This window comes from Saccoglossus kowalevskii, chromosome 9, assembly GCF_978046115.1.
Source record: "Saccoglossus kowalevskii chromosome 9, keSacKowa6.1, whole genome shotgun sequence".
Classification (NCBI taxonomy): Eukaryota; Metazoa; Hemichordata; class Enteropneusta; family Harrimaniidae; genus Saccoglossus; species Saccoglossus kowalevskii.
In genome coordinates this window covers 7,397,230-7,423,276 of record NC_140649.1, presented here as the reverse complement: position 1 = coordinate 7,423,276, position 26,047 = coordinate 7,397,230, and the positions used below count along the sequence as shown (strand labels likewise).

Genomic DNA, 26,047 nt, shown 5'->3' with positions numbered 1-26,047 from the left:
TATTTAAAATACTCTTAACTGTAAAGTGATCGTTCTACGACTTTTTTTATTGAACTATAATTTAAACTCATCTAGTACTTCTCGACCAATCACAACGCTGCAATGCCAAACTTTATCGGTACTAAATCTTCTGTTTAAAACCAAAACTCTTTGGACTGTCAAGTGCTCTAAAACTTTCTTAAACACGTACTAGACGTTTATTATCATGAAGTTTTCTAGCTATATAAGAACACGTAACATCAATAACGAAACACTGAAAAAAATGAAGTACTAATTTTCAAACTCGGAGCTCACACAACGACAATCTAACAGACGCTGCCCATTGAACTATCTGAAAAACGATGTCGGTAATGACATTGAAGATACTCTACGAGTTAGATCATGAATATTCATAAGTTCATTATTGTACAAATCTTGAGTATAGAAAACACCTGCCACAATATCAGCATGCACAATTTCATGAGAATATTGACTATACATTCTGAAATAGGCTGACATATAGGCGTGAGTGGCGCCCTCGCCGACCGAACAGCATCAGACAAAATAGTGTATCTCTCGTCGGAAAGATCAATACTGCGAATTCGCGCCTTCTTGCAACGAGGTTCAATGAATATTCATTTTGGTGGTTATGGTAACACCGTCAATCAAATCCGTGTTTGCTTTTGTCGGCAAAAATCACAGACCGATATGGGCGAAAATTATCTAGCACCTTATCACACATTATGTCAACAAACAAATAAACTATGCTGTGAACAACTACATCGTACTGTCAGGATTGTGTTGGGTTTGGAGCACCGCGGTGGGCGCAACTCACGCGACTTTGTCAGGCTAATTCTGAAAGGGCAACGCACGCACACACACACACACACGCACATTCACGCATTGCGTAGTTAAATGTTCTAGCACTGTAATAGCATATTTCATTTGGAAATAGGGACATATATAGTACCCATTTCCCGTATGTTGGGTGCAGAATTGTTGACAGGACTAAATGTCTTTAAAAGTATAAGAATTACCTCAATATATATTTATATAGATGGTTTAGGCGGTGGTGAACATGATTATAGTAGTGAAGGGGCACCAATTAAGCTGACATTGACCCAGTTGGCTAGAGAAGATGATTGATAAGATCGAAGAAACAAGATCAATTATAGGGCAGTGGTCGACAGGATAAGGCGATAATATTACTTCCCTCGAATATTGCTAATTGTATTCTTATACACTGCGAGTTTTAAAGATTGAAATACTGTACTCTCACTCGCGATATACGTCGGTGCGATACAACAATGGACAGAATTACGTGTCTAATGAATGTAGGCGGCGTGTGCGAGACGCGTGTCTTACTATTGGCACGTAAAATAAAGAGCCACACTATTCTGTCCTCGGCTGTATTTTTCTATATTTACGCTAACTAGACTTCATTGGCATCCTTACTGCACTTGGTATAGCACTATACAAGCATTTATAGAGGGTCGGCAAGAGAGTATTTTTGTAAGCTGTAATCAAATGTTTTTATTTTCGTAAAAATGTAATTTAAATAAATAAAAAACGTAAACGTAACATGGGCAAGATGTAAAATCAGCCATTCTATTCGTTCGTAACTTGTACAAAGATCTTATTTTTTATAAGCGTATAAAGCATACGCAATTTCCAATTTTGATTCTTAAATACAAATTATCAACAATATTATAAAAATGTAACATGTAATTAGGAATTTGCTCTATCAGTAAATTATAAAAACATATTTTTTGCTGTAAACTTTCATTTTATTTCCTGTAAAACCGTAAAATGCCGTTTTTATTTCCTGTAACCTATACAAGCTATCGCCACTTGCCCTCCCTCTATATAAATTAGATAACATTTTGCCATTGCTTTCTGAACGTTTTTATAAAAGAAAAATCTTCACAGCGTTCCGATCTATAACATCTTAGGGTATAGTCCTTCCTCGAGTCATTTAAATAAATAAAATGATATTTTTTTCAAGACTCGCAGTCTGGTCATCGTGACATAAGGTGTAACTGTTTTTCCTGTTTTTTTCTAAGCCTGATTATATTGGAATTAATAAATTTGGAAATCAAGTTTTTGACAATTATAACAAAACGCCAAGCCATTAAAATCGATTGTTTGTGTTTATCCCCTTATAGGTTTGTCACATTCATACGGAGTTTGAGAGAATACATTTCTACAATTTGTAAAGCAATTTCTTGAAAACTGTTTCATCACAGAAACCCATATTTTTCTCGTCCGAAATATCATTTATATCATGGGAACTAACGTGCATTACAGGTACAATGACCAGTTTGATTCGAAGCGATCAGTATATGAAGAAATTAATTGCAATACAAAAAACCTTTAAAAAAAACAGTAGATCCCCGAAGGCAATGGTACAACGATTATTCCTTTAAATGCTGACATTACTGAATTCTACATCAATTTCAAGAGCGGAAGGATGGATACTCACTGGGGACAGAAGTGGTAATTTAAAAAAAAAAAAAAAAAAAACATATCTGGACACGATAGTGTTGGCCAGTTCACCCACAGTTGTTACGATTGGCATGACAGTGTGCAGTGAGCTGGTCATCGTCAATATTTGATTTTGAGAGTCTATTTCTATCATTCGGTATTCTTACTCAATAAACTCACATCAACCGACTAATTTTTATGTGGCATTATGTAGTGCTTCACATGTAACGTCATTGGGTTTTACGTCGGGAAACTGTGTAGACTCGATATTATTGTACACACGACATACACTCCTCACCAGATGCCCTCGCATACGCTGTAATATATCGTGCTATGGCTTCTGAATTTTTTGAAGCAGCCAATTTAAAAAGATGTTTCATTTTAAATTATTTCAGTCTTTTTTATTCTATTTTTACCAACAAAAACGATATAGCACAGCGGCAAAATATATGTTTCTTTGACACAAGTTTCGATCATTTTTGATGACTGTTCAGCTCTTCATTTTACAGCTTGAGTTTAATCTTCGTTATTTATTACCCCTTCACCAGTCACCTCGATTTAACTCGATATAACTTACCACTAAACACGACTTATTGCACTGAAAGAGCCTAAGAGAAAATGGCCACCGAGTTTTTGAAGAAACAAAAGAATTACATAGTTCTAGAGTGTGATATAGAATCACCTAAAACTGTATATAATGAAGCATACAAAGAATAATATTAATAATGATCTTGAAAAAAATGTTTTATACTTATATACGATACCTAGTGTTATACTTATTTTGTTCACGACATGACCGATATATATGTTGCTTCCAATTTAAATCATGGTGCAGCACCATACCAACATATATAGTACACTCTACGTCACTAATAATTTGTTTTTTAATTGTCAAACTCCCAAAAGTCACTACTTTATTTATTTTTTTACCTCAATTTTTTACAGTCGCACCAAGTCAACTATTTGATTCAACTGTTCATTTACTTTAACGTCGCAGATGTCACACAACACCACAACCGTCATCATAGCGCCACAGACGTCACGCAGCGCCACTTATCGAACAGGAGGCGATGAGATGATTTGACAATTATATTATGTTCTTTTCCATAAAGTGACCACCGCTTCGTTTTTCTCACCAGTTGGGGTGACAAATGTAAAAGCATCGCAGCCAAGGTAGCGAAGCCTAGAAAACAAATAATGTGTAATGAATATATGTTACAGATAAATGACGTCAGAGGGCGCAGTGTGTGCGCGCTCATCGATCGTTATTTGCCAGTTTACACGTAAGATGCTGAATTGTTCGAGTTTAATACGGACATCGAGTTTCGAGAACATCGAGTAACAAACATGACCATGCTCATATTTTAGAAACCACGCCTACTTTTGCAAAACTACACTTGAATTGTAACTCTATGTTTAAGTCGAAGTTGACGTATGTTGTCCGTAGTTCAGTAACTAAAAAATTAGCATCACTGTACACGCTATTATACATCGAACACATTTATGATACTTCACGAAAGCCATTTTTGTAACATACACAGAGTTACACGATCTTACAACGTGCGAGCATTGTCCTGTTCCTTATCCAACAGCGTTACTTTGTAGTGGAATTGTAAGCAGACCCACGCATTCCGAACTTGAATCTCAAAACTTTACTTGATCAAAGTGATTGTTTATTGTGCTCGGAGAGTGCAAATAGATATTGTTTGTTTAATAACATTTTTTTGTAAGATTAACTCTAGATCTGTTTCCATTACCTGTGACCAACAATGGGTTTAATTGTATCTTTGTCCCATCCGGTGCTGGAAACTATGACAACCACACCTGTTGATAGTGTTATTTCCCCGAGACGTACCAACCACGCTGAAATGAACATATTCAATGTATCACACAAAGAGATACAAGTATTATGATGAGCGAACGGCAAACACCGGCAAATATTTCAGGAAACGACTTGATTAACGTGAAATGAATATTAGATTAATACATATCGCAGACACAGACAATGTGTTGGGTCCAAGTAAAATAGTTCAAATGTGAGTATATGTAAAGTTAGTTATACGACTGAATATAACTTTGGGATTCGCTTTCTTATTACTGTTTTGTTTTCAACATAAACACATACACGTAACTGTTAAATGTAATATAATTAAACCACTTGCACCGTGTTTTATTTTTAGTGGGCAGTCAGGAGTGCGGAGCAGTATAGGGAATTGACTACAAAAAGTTAGCCAACCTCTCACTGGGAGTTTGTCCCCCTGTAAAAAACACTTATCTATTAGGAGTACTATTTGGGGGGAAAATCAAAACTATGTGTGTTTGAATGATGACAAACATTTTATTAAACTGAACTTTAATTTAAACCCACCCACCGCACCCACCAGCGACGTTTTCTAAATATGTGTTTCGAGATAGATTATGCATACTACGTTTGTTTTTGAATGCGACAAATTTTACGAGATTGACAAACTGGAAAATCTACGTTCTATTTTATATTAATATCATAAATTGACGTACACATAACGAAGACGTTCTAGAAATTTTCATTCAACAGAAAAAAATATGTAAAGATTTATAGTATAATAGCATTGAGTATTGATGTTTATATAAATATACCAACCTTTTACGTTAGACACTCTGTCTATCATGTCTTGGATAGTCAAATCAAATCCATATAATTCATTGGGAATCCAAGTCATCTGAACAGATGTATTGAGATGATTGTTATCAGTTACGTATTTATTGACGATCTTTGATTTTACTGTCTTTGGCGGGAAATGCGATTCAAATATCGATATATAATGTCGAAACAAATTGCGTTCCGTTTATTTTATTCTTATTTAAAAGCATACTTATTTAAAAGCACTCTGTAACAGTTAGTCAACGAGCAGTAACAAGATGGGAGACGCGTACGTAAAATTTGAATTATAAAAAACACAAAAACGATGTTATTGGCCACATGGTGGCGCTATTCTATGAATTAGAAATAACACCATTCCCAATGAAGAAACTATAAAAGTGGTTTATTATAGCAAGCGTGGCGGAAGCGGCCGAAGTTCATTCGCAACGCGAGATTTATAGATAATACGTGTATATATAGATGAGTATGAACGAAATCTATATGCCCTAGGAATAGGGCGGAGGTCAATGGGCGGCGTCATTTTTTATGTTTGTTTCATTCGTGATAAAGTATCTACAGAATGATAGATACTTCAATGATGAGGCAGTCATTTTTTAGCAACAGATTATAATAATTAACATTTCGGATCATTTTTATCAGCGACGACACACGAATCGCGCTTGGCGCCATCTTGAATTACCTCCAAGTCACGCCTGAACAGCAGTTACACACTCAATGGTTCAATGGTTACGCCAATTCTATATTTAGTAAATGGAAGACTGTTATCCCTCCCCGAAATTGAATAAACTGGCTTATATATCTGACTGAATCGAGTCTTTTTCTTCCAGGGATAAATCGTGGAAATGCGGAAATTCATAAGTGTTTAAAACAGATTTAGCGAACTTCTTTGCGTGGGGTCCGGTTAAACTGGGGATTGCAAATCGTTCCATATTTAGGATTCGCATTTTCTAATATGGTAGGGTGCAAACACCCAGTGCAATGCCGCAAAATTGCGGCACGATTTAACGGTGACAGATATATATTATAATGCGAATTATTATTGCCAAGAATGGTGATATATTGCGCATTTTGCGTTCATTGCAGCATTCGACGACCTGTGGTGCAGAATAAACACGTGTACACCTTAGTACACAAATTAACCACTGCATTGGCGGTGTCATGACACACAGGCATAAAGCCCTCAAAGGGTGACAGTCGTCGTGCCGCGTCCTGTTCGATATGGGACTCATAGCGACGTAAACAACGCGTGTAAAATACATTGTTTATTTACATGACATTCGAACACACGCTGCGCGACGACAAACGCGCTTTAGACAAAGAAATCAACGTATGCTAGTAAACGTGTACAACAACATTATTCTGTAAAACGTTAAGATGTACCTGTTTGAATACCACTTTCGATCGGTCAATATCCCCAGCTATCATTGCATGTTGGCGTTTTCTAGATGTTACAGTCTCGTCGTTACATGACAGTGGTATTTCATACATCAGTGATCCAACGTTTTGTAACTTTAATGCAGTGTCAATGTACCTACCGCAGAAGTCTATCGCAACGACCTGTGACGAAAGCAACAATTAAATACCAAAACATACCAAAACATAATATTTTTTTTTCCGAATTTTCATTTTACTAAAAATAGCACTTTGGACATCAGACAGTAAAACACTTTCTTCTGTTTCAGTAGCAAAACTATCGCCATTGCGTAGATATGTTTTTTTTACAAACAGCCCCACCTACAGTCGAAAACATACACACAAAAACATCGTTTATGCGACAAATTGGAAATCATGAAAGTATTTACATTCACGCCGTGTCATGTAAAAATAACCATTTTAATCATTATTTTTAACTTCAAGTTGGTAACGCGTTCTGTGTAAATGTATCACTCTGAATTTCATGTCCAACCCTGGAACTATTTCCCCGCCAAGTAAGGTATCATACAGATTCGTCACTCAGCGATTCAACACTTTAATAATTACGTCATTGTTATCAATATTTCCCCGAAATTGTGCCTTTAATAGAGGAACAAATGAGTACACTTTCCGTTGGAGTCGCGCTCCCTGGTGATGAAGCGATTTTTGTGACGTGAACGGGAGTAATCAATGACGTCGATTGTGCCTGTCACAGAATATAGCACCCCCAATCTGATTAAAATCTGATGTAGTGTACGGGCTTTAATTATTTTGGCTATAAACTTATTTTAATTTTATTTTTTATTACTTTTGTTATTAATGCCCTTTTATTTTATTTTATTTTATTTTATTATTTTACTTTGATTTTGTGATTTTTTTAATTCCGCCCTACCTACATCTGATCCGACGCCTATGTAAGTCCCGTTCAAATCTCGCGTAAGTAACAGCCAATCACAGCCCCCCTTTTATACAGGCTGTCGGTTGCTTACTTTTCAGTGTAGCGATACTCTACGGGCAATCTTTCTGTACATTATATTTTGCCCACTTGAATAAACCATTAATAGAAAATTGCTAGTATATTTTTATTTGCAAAAGAAATTCCTCAGCATTTTACAATTTTTGTCATTACATTGAACATTTTTTTCACTTCCAACAAATGTGTACACTTCCAGATACATCTTCGCCAGCGAAGGTTCGTTCATTCAGTCATCGCTTCAATTTTACACCACTGAGCATAATTATCTAGAATGGAAGCAAAAAAATAAGTAAATCGTAATGATTAGAACACTGTAAACAGCTATAGTAAACAATGCAAACTGATTTTAAATTGTATAACAGTCACCGGCCCACGGCATCGAAGCAGAAAATTGGAGCAAACAAATATTTCCTGATCAATTGCGATGTGTTCCAAATAAAAAATATTTTATTCCAGTCCAAATCAGCTCAATTACTTTAATAAAGAGTTATTGTATAATGTACAAAATGTTGATACAATTTGATGAATATTTACAGCTACGGCTTCAATACCGTAGACGATGTTGGCCCGATCTTCAACAAAACATCACCCGTCTCCAGGGCAGGCGACTGGAAAAAGACACTGGTGTTCGGTCGAAACGGTGGAAACAAAATCGTCACTCCCAGAATAACTATGCAAAATAACGATCTAAAGTCGAACCATTCGAGCCACAATATTAACATAAAAATGACTTTCGTTGCATTTGACAATGATAAACTTACCGTAAAGCCGTGTTATTCTCGGTCGGTATAATCCGCCATTTTATTTGAGTGTTTGCCACCCGACTCCGCCCGGTGACGTCATCATGTGCGCTATAGAAGGAGGTCTGTGATTCGTTGACTAAAATCGTCGATAGTGGGTCTCGTTGAAATCTCGTTACATAGGCATCGGCTCAGATGTAGGTAGGGCAGAATTAAAAAAAAATCACAAAATCAAAATCAAAGTAAAATAATAAAATAAAAGGGCATTAATAACAAAAGTAATAAAAAATAAAATTAAAATAAGTTTATAGCCAAAATAATTAAAGCCCGTACACTACATCAGATTTTAATCAGATTGATAGCACCCCCAAATAATATGATCATGGCAGATAAAAAAAAAATAATGATAAGGATGGATATGTTACCTTTTTAAAAATCCTAGTCATTTCAAAAGCCATTCTGCCTGGTCCACACCCCAGATGCAATACACTGTTCTTACTAATCTCATATTTCTTGATAATTGTGTTACATACACCCAACAAATTAGTTGTATAATTGTCAACTTGTACTCCGAACTGCAACTGTATGATATTGTTCAATCTAGATTCGCTTTCTTCATAGTATTGTGCATTGGTACTTCTACCAAAACACTTGTCGATTTTGCTGTGCTTGACTGTTGCGACGATTTCTGTTAGCAAAGATACAAGTTTAAAAGTAACATCACAGGGAGCCCAGGAACTATGATCAACTGTACGCAGTCTCTATGAGCGGGGGGGGGGGGGTATCGGCTGGTATCTAGTGTAAGAAATAGACAAGGGATGAAGGCTCCAGCCAGCTCACATTTTTTAAACTCGAAAAAATAGACGAAAAGAATGAAAAATAAAATCTAAAAAAAATACCAGGTTATTTGAAAATGAATTTGTCATCAAACCCAGGAGCCAATCAGCGACGGTCTCGCAGTCGGATGACGATTTCGGTTTCAAGCTTTGACAGCAAGTTATCAGCAAATTTGAAGGTTACGCAATTCACCTCTACTTGTACACAAGTATAATGACCTGACATTACCAACGGTTTGCTCATCTGACACCACTGTACAGAGAAATCTGCAAACAACGCAGTTCTCTGCAATCACCACTATGTTTACGTTAAACAAATAAAAACTAGATGCTCCCCTATTAATTTCTAACACATAGTTCCACGCGTTGATATTTTATTTTACTGAAAATACCCATATCGAAATATCCGCTGCAGTTATTATGAGGTTATTACGAAGATACCTCAAAGTATGCACGAAGACAGTACAGCGGCAGTATTGACCGACGCGCAGCGGAGGTTGATGCGACAGCGTACTGTCTGAGTTCATACTTTGAGGTATCTTCGTAATAACCTTATTATTATACATCTTTTCCTACCAAGGATACATCATGGGAATGCCGAAATCTAAAAAGTTTAGAACAGAATCAGCGAACTTCTTGGTATGAAGTCCGGTTAAATGCTGGTGGCAGCCATGTTTGTTGTTATTATTAGAGGACGCTTACGCGCGTAATAATTCCATATTTGGAATTCGCATTTCCTAATATGATAGGATAAAAATACCCCGTAAAATACCGCAAAATCACGGCACGCTGTGACATGACCTATGGCGTTACGGTGACAGATGCCCCGGGGGTCACTCTATATTAAAACCTTACACCATGTGCGTTCTTGCTAAAAAATAATAGGCCCCTAGGGCTGGCAGCACATTGGCAAACCATACCCCCTATTGCGGACGCACTGTAAATTTAGTACCCCCTAAAGCAGACATATTGAAACAAAAAAACACCCCCTATTTCAGACATATATTGAGAACATCCTACTTCTATTGCGAGCATTCTCTGCCGTTTTTTTTCACTCAAGTGGGGTGTGATCAACTCAAACAAGCTATGGACTAGGGTGGTGTATGGGAGTGGTTGTTGCAAGTTTATTCCTGAGGGCGTATTGCAGACATTAGAATTTTAAAGGGGCCTATTTGCTTCCCGCGCGGGTCCGCTTTAGAAGGTGAAAAACACCCCTTTCCCCGCTAAATTTGGAACGCACATGGGGTAGTAACGGCATATAGAGTGACCCCCCCGGAGACAGATGTATAATAATAGTATATACAACCATCAACTCAGTATTCTAATTTCAGTCCACACCACAATTATGTCTCTTTTATAATAATAATATACAGAATGACTACTTACTGGAAACTCCTCGCCCTAAAATAAACACTGGTGTGTTAATGAGTCGCAATGGTAAAACCACATCCGTGGTGACAGACCTTGCTAAACGGAAGCCAGCATGTTGAAAGAAATGGCGCCTGTATCCGGTTCTACAATATTTGGATGCAGTAGTTCCGTTAGTGATCCAGGAGCCACCCTGTTAGAATTGTAAATATGTGAGTTGCTCTCTATATTATGGATGTTTTTCTATATTCCCGTAATATATAATATATAATACAGAGATAAAACAGACTAAATCAATGAATCATTTGACTATCGTATCCTGTCGAGAAATATGATGAAACACATAGCACAAACGATATTCAGAAGCAGACTTACTGAGGCAAATGGCGCGCGCCGTCATCCGCCAAGTACGTTACCACGTGGGTCAGTTGACGCATTTCATTGCGCGCGTAAATCACGACGCATATGATATATGTCGATTCAAATGGTATTTCGGTCAGAATTTTAGCAGCACATTTATCAGTTGATAAAGTGTAGTATCTTACCAACATCATGTTGTGTTTACCGTCATGTAAAGGAGCTGAAAAGTCGTCATATAGAAAGCTTGTTTCCGTCCCCGGGAATCCATTTAGATGATCTGCCATCCATTCCCATACGTTACCCGTTATGTCGTGAAAACCAAGTTCATTGGCTGGGTACATGTTAACAGGCTGGAATAAAATGCGTCTTTTTTTATAAAAAAAATAATAAAATGTGTGTAGTAATGGAAACGGTGTACGGAGAAGATACAGCGTCTATCGTTGTCCAAGTCGATGTACTGCAAATCACATTCTATTTCAAAATTTTAAAATCTTATTTTGGGCTCCCTTAGTTTAGAAAGTTCGATTCCCTGATCAGTTCATATTCTAGCTATGACATCATTGTAAAGTCATCAGTCAATGTATTAATATCAAATTCGAATATGTCACGTGTGTGTATTACGATTCTATCAACATAGTGTACAGAGATTCACATTTACTCACTGTGGACGATCCATACATCAGATTAATATTGCAATTGATGTCATCTCTGAAGATAATGTCAGATTCTACTCCAACATCGGATGCATTCTAAAAAACAGATGCAGCATATGAGAGTGAAATGCAGGGTGGTAAATTTTATACCAACATTACTGAAATGTATCGGGTATTTTTGTTGTCTTTCAGAAACTTTAAAAAAATATGATTTGTTGTGGTTTAGATGATTAAATGCAGAATTCACAGACTGCGTTTCAGGTAGCTGGTTGTCATTAACACACCACACTTTGTGATTTGATTTTATGTTGTCGGTCAAAAAATCAAGATCAAAAAGTATGGTAATCGAACTACTTTTCACACAAAACATGAACATGGCAATTTTAAGCTAATTAACATTGTAAATAGTTTAAAAACAGTGTTCTCCAAAAATGTATGACTACTGCTAACATAACACATTTAAGACAAAAACACGTGATAATTTGTTCTTGAAACAACACAGTCGTCGCGCGTTTGAATTTCGCATAAACGCTCGTTGTACACGTCGCATGATTACGCGCGGATTTAGAGGAAGGCGCGTCAGCCCGCAAAAAAAAATATAATTGGCAGTTTGTGATGTGCGGTGGCCATGGTCCACGTCAATAGGTGCGCCCCCTCCCCGTTTCGAGAACGACGCGACAAGACGCCTTTGGCGCTTTAACTATCCACTGAAAAATCCAGTCTATATTCTATTATAAACAAGATAGTTACCTGCTTTCCTCTCATGGCATGGTGTTCTGCTTCGGTTGGTACTCTGTATTCGGGGCCTTTCCATGCACAGTACGCACTGGCCTCGTGATAGTTCACATCCACTGGCCAGTCCCACGGCATGTCTATGACACTGAATATAGCGCGGTATCTGCAGGTTTAACATTATTATGTTAGTGTATTGTACAATAGCGACAATTAACAAGCATGTTGATAAATAGATTAAACAATTATCATTTCATAATTTATGACAGTTCCGTGTGAGAAAGACATGAAATAATATTTTATATCTTCCAAAAAATCAAGTAATATGATTAGTCAATTGGGCATAGATCAAGGAGTTTTTATTTCCAAAAAATCGAAGTGAAGCTATGATAAAAAGTGAAACCGCATAGCGGCTGGTACTAATATGAGGTTTACGAGGATACCTCAAAGTATGCACGAAGACAGTACTGTACAGCGGAAGAATCGACCGACGCGCAGCGGAGGTCGATGCGACGGCCTACTGTTCGAGTACATTATTATACATGGCGTACAGCCGTCGACGCATGAACTAGTCATTTTCGCGAAGCTAGACTGAGATTTGATTTGCACTTTGAAAGTGATTAATTGCATAGTTACACTATGTCATATTGTATGTATGTATTTAACGATAATGTTAATTTGACTATTTCTGGTCGTTTCACATATAACAAGTCATTGTTAGTAACGTAGTCCCCGCCCAGTTTTTAGTGACTGTCAACAATTGTGTTATATAGCAATTAGTGTGAATTGATATAATGTGGACAGAAAAGATATTTTGTCTATGCTACGGATAAAGAGCCATTGCTCACACCTTTCCAGAAGCAAGAACGCGTCGAGTGCTCGAGGATGAATTTGGAGATGTGCCAAGAAGATGAGTCAAAGTTTTTCAAAAGACTGATTACACAGGATGAAACTTGGGTTCATCACTAAGATCCAGAGACCAAAGCCCAGTAAATGCAGTGGAAGCACTTGGGCGCACCACCCCCAAAGACGGCAAGGGTGCAGCCCTTCGCTGGCAATGTCATGCTCACAGTCTTCTGGGACAAGGACGGAGTAGTGATGACAGATTTCCTGGCAAAGGTTACCACAATTACAAGAGCATATTACGCGGGGCAAGATCAGCAAAGGTATCCTCCTCCTGCAGGACAACGCTCCAGTCCACAACTCGCATGAAGCCAGGACAGATGCATGGGCGTGTGACTATGAAATCCTCCTCATCCCTCTTACTCCCCTGACCTTGCACCCTCTGACTTTCATCTCTTCTCAGCCATGAAGTTGTTTTTGAAAGGAAAGAGTTTCCCATATGATGCAGCCTTGATTTCTGAAGTTACGACGTGGTTGGTGGACAAACCTGGGGTGTTCTACGAAAACGGTGTCCAGAGCTGCATCAAACGATGGGAGAAATGCATAACTCTGGGTGGTTTCTATGTAGAGACAGACTAATAACTGTGCCAAGTTTCATTAATCTCCTGCTATAGGAAATGGGTCAGGGGCATTACTTATTGAACGTGCCTCGTATATACCAATTTTAAAACAGATTCATTCATACACGATTGAGACCAGGTTCCAAAATGACCCTTCAAGTCATACACATGTATGTGCATATGAAAGACGTGACGCATGATGTATGTGTGAAGTTTAAACTTGATAAACTAATTCCCCCAATATCATTGTAAGTTTGTTTCACTCATCTCTGAGCGATGGGATTTCTCACTAAATGCGAAAACGACTATGAATTTATATATATATAATATATATGCATCAAGACAATACCACTTGCCTGTAAGACCCGCTGCTTGAAGTGTAGCTGTCATCGCAATTATTGGGTCTACAATGGGTAACATTACTAATGTCTCCTCCACAACCAGATTTACAGCCTGTAAAGGAAAATCAGTTTGACAAAAAAAAAAGAATAGTGAAAATTCACGACAAAAATGCACGGATCTGGATATTAATTAGTGGCGCCCTTTTGTTCATATTCATCTGAAGTAAAACACGAGCAGTCTCCATACTGCCCTCTGAAGTTCCCCTATTTCTTGGTTTGCAATAAACGGAATGCCACAAATAATAATAGTCAAAGAATGGTCAGATGGGATAGGCGATGCGTGATGCCCGAGGTGTTCAAGGATTGAAGAATAAACCAAGCCGTGTGCACCTGGAACATTCTTAATTTTAAGTTTGGAGACAAGAGATTCTAACACAGTTGTCAGCGAATTCCTTACAATTCAACAGTAAAGCATATATGCATTAAGTCACACCTGGATGAGACACACAACTTAAGAACTTATAAATTAGCTTAATTTGGGCTAGGAACAGGGTTTTATCGATTTATTGTTCTTTATAAATGTATTATTAGTTTATTTTACTATATAGTAATTATTCTGTTGCAATGACCAATAGTCGTACTATTTGGATTACGTTAACGGGGACTATGGCAATAGATTGCCGTAATCTTGAGAGTCTTACGCTTACCGTTCGTACACACCCAAAACGCTGGATGTGTAGCTTGTCGAAACGTCTTCCATTCCCAGCCGTCTTCCGTCCAGAATTCTTTTTTCGTGTAACCTCCATTTTGGACAAACTGATAGAATTCACTGTTTGTGATCAAATAACGTGCTGTTTCAAACGGAGGAACTCTGCAACATCGTTAGGACGAAGAACATATCAGGCGATTACATTTAAGAATAATGCGATCGCAGTATTCAATTGGCACTTCGAACACGTTGTGAGAAATTGATCACGTTAAAAAAAGACATATTACAGGTTATTATAAGCTTACGTTGTTTTGAATTCTGGGTATTCATTGTCCCATCCAAATGATGGGAACTTCACACACTTTCCCAACGTGACGTCACCTCCACTAACCAAAATCATAGAATTACGTGTCAAACCATCACCTGCAATTTAAAGCTTTAACACATTATTATGTCAGATGAAATGAACGAATTTAGACGAAACTGGCCGTTTCCAGAATTTATTACGTTAACCTTGCGTGTATAACACATTTAATATTGTATCGTACGCATGTGCACTAATAAAGCATGTGCACCTTAACGTACCTACTGAGTATGGAGCGTATTTCCAATCTCGTGGAATCTGTACAAACTCCACTGGTAGCTGTCTTATCAATACAGATGAAGTCTCAATATGAATTCGTTCATGCTCTATTCCCATTATCAATGCCCACTGATTAAATAAATAAAATCGTCCATGTCCGTTAGTTTGTGTAACAATTTAATCCATGCGGTGTTAACGAAAGAAAAATACAGATGCTGTATTTCATTTTTGGTCGACGCACATGTGAGTTCCAAAGGCCGCGATCAGAATGTTCTTTTCTTTTTTAAGAAACTTTAGAACAGATTTGTTGAGCCGTATACAAGATTGCGTTGAGTTGCGTTATTTTATACCATGTCGAGTGTTTACGTTACAATGTGCTGTTATACCACAATGTAACGTTACGTAATGTTTATCCCTACCCATTCACTTTCTTGGTGTATGGGTAGTACCAGTGGCGTATCTTGTATAGTTTTTAGTACCATTTGTCTCACTTTCCTTCGATACATAGTAACCTCCGTCAGCGTGGGCCACTTAAAACTACCACCCATTCGGTAATTTTCCTAATACGTATAAATAATAAATGTCGTGAAGCATATGCAGCATGATACAGAATGATATCAACAACATCAAAAACACATTCCAAATGATTTATTAAAACTCCATGCAAGAATTATGAAAAACTTATATACGGAGTAATACATTATACCGAATTTACACGTAATGCTAGTAATATAAAAACAAAACCTGGATTACGGAATAATATACCCTACATGATTTACTAAACACGTAATGCCAGTAATATAAAAACAAAACCTTGATTACGGAATATTACACCTAACATGGTTTACTAAACACGTAAAGATAGTAATATAAAAATCTAGATTACGGAATATTACATCCTATATGATTCACTAAAGACTTAATGTTAGTAATATTAAAAAATCTAGATTACGGAATATTACATCCTATAAGATTTACTAAACACGTAAAGCTAGTAATATAAAAAAATCTAGATTACGGAATATTACATTATACATGATTTACTAAACACCTATAGCGAGTAATATGAAAACAATACATTATATGTATTCAGTATACACGTAATGTACGTATTATGAAATCTGGATTGCGGAATAAGACATCCTACATAAATAACTAAATATGTAATTAAGGAATAGTGAGCACAGAACAGCATTGCAGTTTTTTATGCGTTTACTGTACGCTTGTCTCTATGCATTTTCAGATTATGAAAACACATGTTTTTGTGTCTTTGGATATATCATTTGTAGAGAATGTAGAATGGCAATACCGAGGAATATCACTTACCGTATCATCCCACGACATTTCATCCACGCCAGTTTCAAATATAGTCTCAAATTTGAAATCAACACGCTCCTGCATACAAGATACATATTTTTTATTATTTTGTTTTTAATATATCTTGGACGATATGTAATGTTTAAATGTGGTGTTTTATTTCAAATTCACAGGAAAAAAAATATTTTTTTTTAAATGTCAAAATTTGTAGATTTTTCAAGGGCCAAGCGAAAGTCTGGTAATCTATAGAAAATTCGCCAATCGAAAACCAAGCATCGCTAACTTGGATTGATTGCGCGAATAGAAGAAGAACATTGAATGAAACGATTTTATAAGTGGTGCCCTCTACCGGGCAAGCGCATCTAGTGTAGTTATATGTTACACTAGACTGCTTGCAATCTGTTGCGTTTCCGATGAAAAATTCTTGAAAAATAAATATATAAATATAAAATTTATATTTATTTTTCATAATTTGTTCATCGGAATCGCAACAGACTGCAAGCAAGTCTAATGTGTCACCATACTCATCATGGAATGACCTTGAATGAAAAAAAATAGAAAACATTCTATACAACAAATGAATACACGCGGCCAATGTATTCATTTTCATTACTAGATTCTGATCCACACCTTGATGTCCCGATGCACATTACCTGGATCATTCCAGCAAGCAGTAATTTATTCACATACACCGAAGCCGTGTGCGCGTAGTAAAATATCAACGGCAGACGTAATCGGTCCGGACACTTGTAGAACGCAGAAGCATCTGAAATTGAACAAATATATGAGTTATAAAACTGTGAAATATGTTCGAATGACTGACGCATGTTTTAATTTGTGTACGCAGTATATATTTCGTTTGGGCAACATTAAGGCAACCGCTAACAACCTTCGTCCGAATTTTATCGTTTTTGTATGGAAAAATCTCTTGCATACGAACAAATAATTACACAAAGAACCTAAAATACTTTACCGGGGTTTTGAAACGCGAATCTTAATCCAAACTCAGGAACTAATCAGCAACTACCTTACAGTTATATGTCGATTTCGGTTTCAAATACCCTGTTTGACCAAAAAGTTTGGTATATTTTTCCTGATTTGTAGGAATCTGAATAACGCGTTTCAACTTGTCTCCTTATTTATTTAGTTTCATGCTGTATTCAAGATGGCGGCTTTTATATAGTACATATCGGGAAATTAATCGCATTTATTTTATTATCATTTGTACGCCAGCTGACTGTGTATAGGGACTGTACGTGGTTGCACACGCAACTTCTCGATACTAGGATTGTTGGTTATTTGGTTATTGGTTAGGTTATTCGGTGAAGGACATGTTTTATCCAAACAATGGTTCTAACAGTTTATTTTCTAAATTCATGGAATACAAAAACTGCTTTGAAAGTAATTTATACCGATAGCTCAACCAGAATGGCAGTATGATCACAATTATAATCACTTAAATAAGTTTTATAAACATTAAGCACCTACCTTTAAGACCAGTGAATATGCTTTCGTTTAATTCAAATGCATTCTCAAAGTAGGCTTTTATTTCCCTGCAAATAATTTAAAGTTGAACTAATCAAGATAGTTAAGAAAGAAATCACAATTCTAAAGCGAATTTCTATTAACACACAAATAAATTGTAACAATGCAATATTCGTACAATAGACGTGCATAACTTACTCTTTATTAGTGTTGGATAGGTCTATTGGTTTCATCGATTTCAAGGTATAGTTTCCAGTCAGTAGTATCTTTTCCATGGCTTCTGAATTGAGTACATTGAGAAGTAAAACTGAGTTAATGAAACGTCAATGCAGTCATTGCAGGGAATAATTGTATATATTGAATGTGGTTTAGTTTTTATATCACGCACATAATATCGGTGAACCATGTGGGTGTTGTGATTGCGTAATCGTAAACAACTTCTAATGTTCCTCGGTATTACCGAATACAATTTAAAGTAATAAGCAATGTTAATAGTTCTCTAATTATTTTTAATTCCACCATCTGTCGATAATAATCCCACCTGACACCGCTATACCAAAGACACATGTCTCACATCCATTCCTACCAGACAACACAATGATATCCGTGTGTATTTGGACTGTTCATTCACCTGTAGTCAACACAGACACATACTATTCATCCATTCTTTTTAATCATTTTGACCAACATAGATTATTATCAAAATAATTATCAAGAACTGACTGACCTCTAATGGCACAATGCCACCGTGCCAGATTTGGAATACGATGTATGGAATTTTTTGATGCTTTTTTTGCTATTATTATATTTAAATTAATTGTATTACACTCTAAAATTACATATACACAAACAAGAAAAAAGAAACACAAGAACAAACCAATAAGTGTGTAGTAAACAAATATACTGCCATATTCGGATTTATAGATTTTATCCAACAGAACTTGATTTACTGTATTAGTCCCATTGTGTAATTCCCATTGTTTGCATTGTTCAATACCAATAACAGTCTTAGCCACACCCACCATCTTTCCATACTCAATAACCACAGGTACTGAAGTTTCATTGTATGACAAAATTGGCACTTTTGAGTGTGACCACATTTAGCAGTAGTAACCTTTGAACTAAGAGGCCATCTTTTCTCACATTTACCACAATAAACTTCAAGCTTACGCAATATAACTCTACCAATGTAATAGACAATTGTTCGTTCACTACATGTCGCAAGAAACTGAATATAAAAACAGGATTAACAAAGGTCACCGCGTTGTAGTGACGTCAGAACAACGTGTGTGATTCAAAAAAGTATTTAGAGGGATATTTTCATTCTTATTATGTGCTATACACATTTGATGACGGTCTTTTTTGAAAAGTGAGGCTATCACAATATTCCCCTTTTAAAGATTGGAATTTTTTGACATAGAAAAATGAAACTCAAAAATCAAATTGTTCATTTTAAGTGACCGGCGTTCGATCTGCGCCTTTCGAGCAATACGCGAGATTTCGTAGTGAACGTAAATCACCTATTGTTTTAATATTAGAGTAATTGCGTCAAATTTTCTATGCCCAGTTACAAGAGTTGCTGCTGAATTCTGAATTTACTTCCACCTTATTATTTCAAACTCTGGAGACCATATAAAACACTGCTACAGTAATCGAAATCCAAAATATTTCGAATCATATCAATTTTCCACGATGCATATGTTGCTTATTTTACAAATAACGGTCATATGATGAGAGATGGTGCATCCATAAAAACACTAAAATTGCATACTGTATTTGACGAATGCACTAGACTATCATCTCAATACAAAGAGAGATGACACAGAACTACCTCAAAATTTTGAAGAATAATTTACCATTGTTGAGAGTACTCATATTCGCCTGCATTTCGACATGGATTTTGGCCACACATAATCTGTTTGACTATACAGCGCCACCTCGGACGTAATGTACAACTGAATATCATTTGCAAACACGATTTATCGTAAGACATAAGGGAACAATACATTCTCGAAGGGAGCAGTATAACAACTAAAAAGCATTGTTTCTAAATCCGAGGAACGTTAGAACATATAATTTACGTAGTGTAAACATTTACAAATTGTAGATTAATTAAACCCTTTTCTGATAAATTGTCTAAACAAATTTGACGATTTAAACTCAGAAATGAAGAAGTAACAAGTCATTGTTAATGACAAAGTCCCCGTCCAAAATTTTGTGATCTGACATATTAATTTGATGCTGATGATGTCATTGAGATTAGATTAAAACCATTAATAGGAGATGGATTTGTAAACAAATATGATTCAGTGCTTTAACACGAAAATTGGACATTGGGCAGTCATGATGAATCAAATTACAAAAATAATGTACATGTTGATGTATCTATTGGTATACTGTCTTTGTACAAAATTTAAAGAGAAACGTTCATTGCATTCAAAAGAAAGTAGCATGGGTACCATGTAAACTAAATGGCCGTCAGTCGGCCATATTTGTTCGAATCACGGACAAAATATGATGTGCACCTATACCCTAATATGTTTGATCACCATACCAACTTTGATCCAAATCGGCCTAGTCATCTCCGAGAAACAACTCCGGACATGTAAAATGGCGATTTAGCACTTTTACATGAACTTTGGGCGTCTGTCAGCCATATTGAATCGAATCACAAAAATAATGATGGTGTAGTTGTATCTCTTGGTAAACTATCTTTGTACAACATTTAAACAGAAACGTCCATGGCATTCAAGACAAAGTAGCATGGGTACTATGAAAAACAAAATGGCCGCCAATCGGCCATACTTGTTTGAATCACGGAAAAAGTATGAGGTGCACCTATAACCAAATATGTATGATCATAATACCAAGTATGATCCGAATCAGCTCAGTCACCTCTGAGAAACAGCCCCGGACATGTAAAAATGAGGATTTAGAGTTTTTACATGAAAATTAGGCGTCGGCCAGTCATATTTAATTGAATCACAACAATCATATAAGTGCATATCATATTGGTAGCTCTTGATATACTATCTTTGTACAAAATTTAAACAGAAACGTTTATTGCATTCAAGATAAAATAGCATGGGTACCATGAAAAACAAGATGGCCGCCAGTCGGCCATATTTGTTCGAATCACGAACAAAAATGACGTGCACCTACAACCCAATATGTATGATCATCAATCCAAATCTGTCAATGGGTGTCCGAGATATAGCTCCACACGGACGGACGGACGGAATTTCGTCCGAACGGGGACTAAAAATACGCTTATTGACGGCTACGTGTATTTTAGCAAGTTGCCATGGTAATTAAATTAGAATCACGTACATTGGTTACAAACTGGCAGAATAAATTTACACTGTAGTATTTTTTTTGCAGAATTGTTTATGCTCTATTGCAACTATGTAGCAAAACTGGTTTAACTATAAATAGATATAACGTGACCCTAGTCTGCAAAATCGTTCTTCTCAAAAAAGAAAACCATGGATCAATTTACAATAAATCATAACATTTAAATTGATTTATTTCTTGATGGCGTGTTCAAAGACATAATCCTTATCTATTGGGACTGGACATGTCATTTTCTGTACATTTTTCATACTGGCAGTTGTAATGAACACGCCTCCCTTGTATAAATGCTTACCAATATTTGTTACTGGTACATATGCAAATATGATATCGACATCCACTACCAAATTTTTTTACGACGTTGCAATCTTGTTCACGAGAATAAACTAGAGAACAGGCTATACTGATAACTGGATCCAGAGTTAGCGGGACCAGCGCAATACAAACGTGACCTTGATAATAGGATTGTGTTCAAATAATAGAAGCTGACATTTTTGGACTAACATTGTGTAATGGAAACACAAAATAGAAGTATTAGAGGGATTACAAAAGAGGCTATAGTTAATATGGGCAGATGATTTGCTGGAGCCGTTGGTAAATTTATGTAATTGATTTTGCTGTGACAATGTATACATGTATGAACAATTATGTGAATATGGTGTTGTGTGTTATAGGAAGTAGGTGATGTCTTATGTCTTTTGGTTATGTCATTTGAATCAAGAGGGTTAAAGTACTTGATCGGAAAGAATGATTATATTTGTTCTTTGGCAGTGAATGGCTTATTTGTACTTGACTGTGACCCACCCACCACTCAATTGTAATTTGGCCAGCTGCTATTAGACATCACTCAGCATGACTAGTTGGAAGACAACCATGTAAAAATAGTGTGAATAGAATAAACGTCTGTGATGAACAAGGAAAAAATAAAGTTTTTATTTTTTTATCTTAACCATCAATATACAAAATTCGAGTAAGAATAAAGTAAAAAGTTGAACCAATAGGAGATACAGGTGATGGTTGAATTATCTCGCCTGGAAGAAAATAAAAAAAAACAAGTGGTAAGGATTATATATTGTAATGAATGATTTGAGTAAGGTGTTGAGTAAAGGAATGTTCAATAGGAAAAACATTGTTGAAATGCTTTGAATATGATTGGACTTTCCATAAATTAAATCTTGAGGCACATTGTAAATAACTAGTGAGAGGATGCTGAAAGCACTACCGTGCATTCAAGCATCCTCTCAATGAAAACACAGGTTATGCACATTATAATGAAGTAAATTAGTGTTGTAAACGAAGTGTCATGATTAAATCTGGTATGATGTGCATGGAACGACTCATGGTGCAAAAGCAGATAAGTGTCGACAGAAGACCCAAATGATAGGTATCACCACTTACCAATTTGGTAGTAGTCATATTGCCGAAAATACTATATCTTGTTGTTTCCAATAAGTATATGTGCAGCAACAATAAACTGTACAAAACCAGTAGTTAACTGTTTACAAGACAGTATTATAGACCCATATCATGCAAAGTTACAGGGTGTTGTACAAATATACCCCTTTACTTTTAGGCTATTGTATGTTCATGCAACTGTCCATTCAGAATGAATAAGAAATAAAGTAGGTGCAAAGAGACTATATGGAATGTAATTGTACTTCATAGAGTTATCAATGATGACATCAATTCCATCAGACTGATAGAACTGGTAAAAGTAATGAATTTATCGCATGGCAATGGTAATGTGTCATCTGACATATAACCGGAGTGAATTGACCATGTGCAAAAACAGCATTGTTAGGTTGCATAAGACAGCCCACACACATGCTATAAAGAGTAAACTTCTTGTATCACCAATGACAGGGCTGTAAATGAGTCAACATCAAACCAGAAACATAGAATGTAAATGCATGGTCCTGTTTGTACAGAATCTCAGTTCATCCCTCATTATTTATGTGGACCATGTTAAAAAGATCTCAAACCATTACGAGGCCAATGAAAAACAAATTTGGTGTTTCCAATATTAGAGTGAAAACTATTGGGTAGTTAGGCAGGGATTTTATTATTTTAGATTTATTTTTTCCCCAACATGTTCAGTCTATATCAAATACAATCATTTTAAACAATTTTTTTTACATGATGTTATTACTATCAAATTTTGTTTATTTTAGAAAAAGGTAACTCATTTCCATAAAAATAAAATTAATAACAAATGACAACACATGTCATTGTTTAAGGTTGAGGTGAGTGGCATGAACTGTTGATCGGTGGCACCATTTCAAAAATGGCAGCTGACAACAGAAAAACCTTCACTGATGTACATGTGTATGTAGTGAGCACAAGGAATTGTCCCCTATCAGTTTCTGCCTAATAAATGACAGTTATGTACATTCCTGCTGTAGCCATTTACCTACAGTAGCAACATCACAAGCATGATAAAAGCCCCCTGATGTACACATTGCAGCTCTTGCTGTTTCTTGCATGTGACAAAAATCCGCCCAAATCACAAGAAACTTGTAGTGAGCCAAACAATGATCATGAAAAAGTAAGAATGAATACAGCCAGCCATGCCAATGTGGTGAATCAAATGCAATTTCTTGCATGACTTTCTGCTCAATATTATAGTGTGTGGTAGCCTATGCCGAATAATCAATGGTGTGATCACAAATGAAGATCATGATCACATACTTCATATACATTATAACATTGCATTAATGGGCAAAGGCTATAAATCATATCCATGCCCCTAGACATGGCTACATCCGAGGTCATCATTTTGCCAATTCGATTCTTGCATGTCATTATTGCTGGTTGCATAGACTGGACTATTAATGTACAAGTATTTACACATATCGGCCTTAATTGGTTTTAGATGCTATTTCATTGAGATGTATCGCGACAACTGTGGCCGTGAAAGACCGGTAGGTTAGGTAATTGTTACTAGTACACACATCATATGAGTTCACAGGCCATAGGCCTAGTAAATCGCTGTCATCATTTATATACGATGCAATATTTATTTTTTGTCATTAGTTTCTCTGATTCATGACATCATGTGCCAATAAATCCTGAAAATTGGCTTTGCTAAGCGATGAGTCGTTTAGTACAAAACCTTGAATGATCAGAGCATGGTGTGCAGAGTTTTAGAGGTAAATCAATTGTTAAGAATATATTAAAATTTGTAGAAAAGGGCAAAGGCTCTTACCTTAGTACAATGTCTGTACGGCGTCCTGGGCTGGCTGGCAAAATAATTACGTCATCGAAAGATGCGTGTACGTGTACTGTAGACAATTTCCATGACGCTGCACTGCATGCGTAGAGTCAACGTCACAATTTCTGCGTATCAATTTTTCTCCGCCTTTTTCAACAAATAATTCACTTTTTTCTCATGGGAAAACGTCGTCAATCTTATTTTATTAGCCTGAACTTTGTCTTGATAGCGCAAATTATACCCAAATAAACGTCTTTGGATGATTTCTGGCACCCAAAATTGATTCTCGACTCAGTCCTAATTACGCGTTTAGGAATGACTTGGTGATCCAAAATTGACCTCGAACGAAAATACTGCCGCCTACGGCGGGTCCCGGAATCATTGCCTCTAGTCGAGATTTTGTCTACAACATTTTGTGATTTTGGCTTCAACAGGAGTCTTAGGGTTCACCATAAAAAAACAAATGCCCCCTTTTTAGTTTAATTTGTTCCACACCCCGGCTTCTGTGCTGTCGATTTGTTGTCATATTTCTAAATTTATCTCACCCCCCCCCACACACACACACACACACACAGCCAGAATGCCGTCACAGAACAAATAAATGACAGATGGAAAACGTTGTAGTAAACCAGGCATACCTGCTGCGCTGCGCTGTTGCTGGCTGTGTACAGATCCTCGACGAAAATGAATGATCTGTCGCATAAACAAACACCAGCAAATATGTGAGTTAAGGTTCTAAAAATATAACTATACATTAATCTGGGCCAAAACCCGGCTACCTAGAACAGTGTTTATTGTGCAGAGTTCCCTACGGCGTTAAACACCCCTATGGACGCTTAATACACGTAACACACGACTGTACACGCAGTGCTGACAGAGGCAGCGACACCAATTTTTCCATGGGGGCGAGATCTGCTTACCAAACTCGCGCCTAAGGCGACCTTACTAGGGGGTTCCCCTCGTGCCGGCTCCACTGCCTGATATACAGAAAGATAGAAAAACGTTAAACTGTTTCTCGGACAAATAACACAAAATTAAATTTTCAACAATAATAAAGGTCTACTCTAGCTATAAAACAATTCATAAACCATCATTTCTTGTCGTTCTTTCCCAAATCCGTGATTAGTAGCGATCACATAACGTGACCTTCCTCGTACACCACTGAGGTTCATCTCAATGCACGCAATCTATACAAACTGACCGACAATTGGTTTATATTTTTACGAAATACAGTAAACAGCGCTATTGGTTGACAAAAGAAAGTTTGAGGTTGAACAGTAGCTCTAGTTAATTCATGTTTTGGTAGTAGTACTTTGTAATATTTTATTTAGTATATGACCCCTTGACGTACACTATTTACATTTCAAACAAATATTTTGTTTTTGTTTGCGAGCATATTTGAAAA

At 36.5% G+C, this 26,047-nt stretch overlaps 1 protein-coding gene and 1 long non-coding RNA gene across 4 annotated transcripts; both read right to left on the bottom strand.

Moving 5' to 3' along the window:
- Positions 1–2,930: 2,930 nt before the first annotated feature.
- LOC100373045 (uncharacterized) lies at positions 2,931–25,353 on the bottom strand. 3 transcript variants are annotated; one of them, XM_078005753.2, is made up of 19 exons: positions 25,281–25,353; positions 18,279–18,360; positions 18,084–18,148; positions 17,249–17,361; positions 16,605–16,673; positions 15,698–15,838; positions 15,281–15,407; positions 15,001–15,118; positions 14,694–14,857; positions 14,002–14,098; positions 12,201–12,348; positions 11,460–11,546; positions 10,983–11,147; positions 10,456–10,630; positions 8,659–8,921; positions 6,485–6,661; positions 5,084–5,162; positions 4,221–4,326; positions 2,931–3,646 (listed from the first exon to the last, which is right to left on the bottom strand). In XM_078005753.2, the coding sequence occupies exons 1-19, from the start codon at positions 25,342–25,344 to the stop codon at positions 3,556–3,558; spliced, it is 2,331 nt and encodes a 776-aa protein (XP_077861879.1). In that variant the 5' UTR covers positions 25,345–25,353; the 3' UTR covers positions 2,931–3,555. The 3 variants fall into 3 exon arrangements, 2 of the variants coding, with proteins under 2 accessions (XP_077861879.1, XP_085359243.1); XM_085503117.1 differs by lacking the exon at positions 2,931–3,646 and having other exon boundaries at positions 4,217–4,326; XR_014930327.1 differs by lacking the exons at positions 2,931–3,646; positions 4,221–4,326; positions 5,084–5,162; positions 6,485–6,661 and adding an exon at positions 7,586–7,759 and having other exon boundaries at positions 8,255–8,921.
- LOC146738094 (uncharacterized) lies at positions 22,344–24,683 on the bottom strand. The gene is made up of 2 exons (XR_014930499.1): positions 24,637–24,683; positions 22,344–22,462 (listed from the first exon to the last, which is right to left on the bottom strand). It is a non-coding gene; the product is annotated as an uncharacterized LOC146738094 (long non-coding RNA).
- Positions 25,354–26,047: the final 694 nt, after the last annotated feature.

What these genes read in the sequence shown, in the direction of transcription:
- LOC100373045 (XM_078005753.2), bottom strand. Translation starts at nt 25,344, where the DNA reads ATGCGACAGATCATTCATTTTCGTCGAGGATCTGTACACAGCCAGCAA. An exon ending in TGCTTGCTGGAATGATCCAG is followed by an intron (nt 16,674 to 17,248) that starts GTAATGTGCATC and finishes TCTTGTATGCAG; the next exon opens with GAGCGTGTTGATTTCAAATT. An exon ending in CGAAAGTGGTATTCAAACAG is followed by an intron (nt 5,163 to 6,484) that starts GTACATCTTAAC and finishes ACATCTGTTCAG; the next exon opens with ATGACTTGGATTCCCAATGA.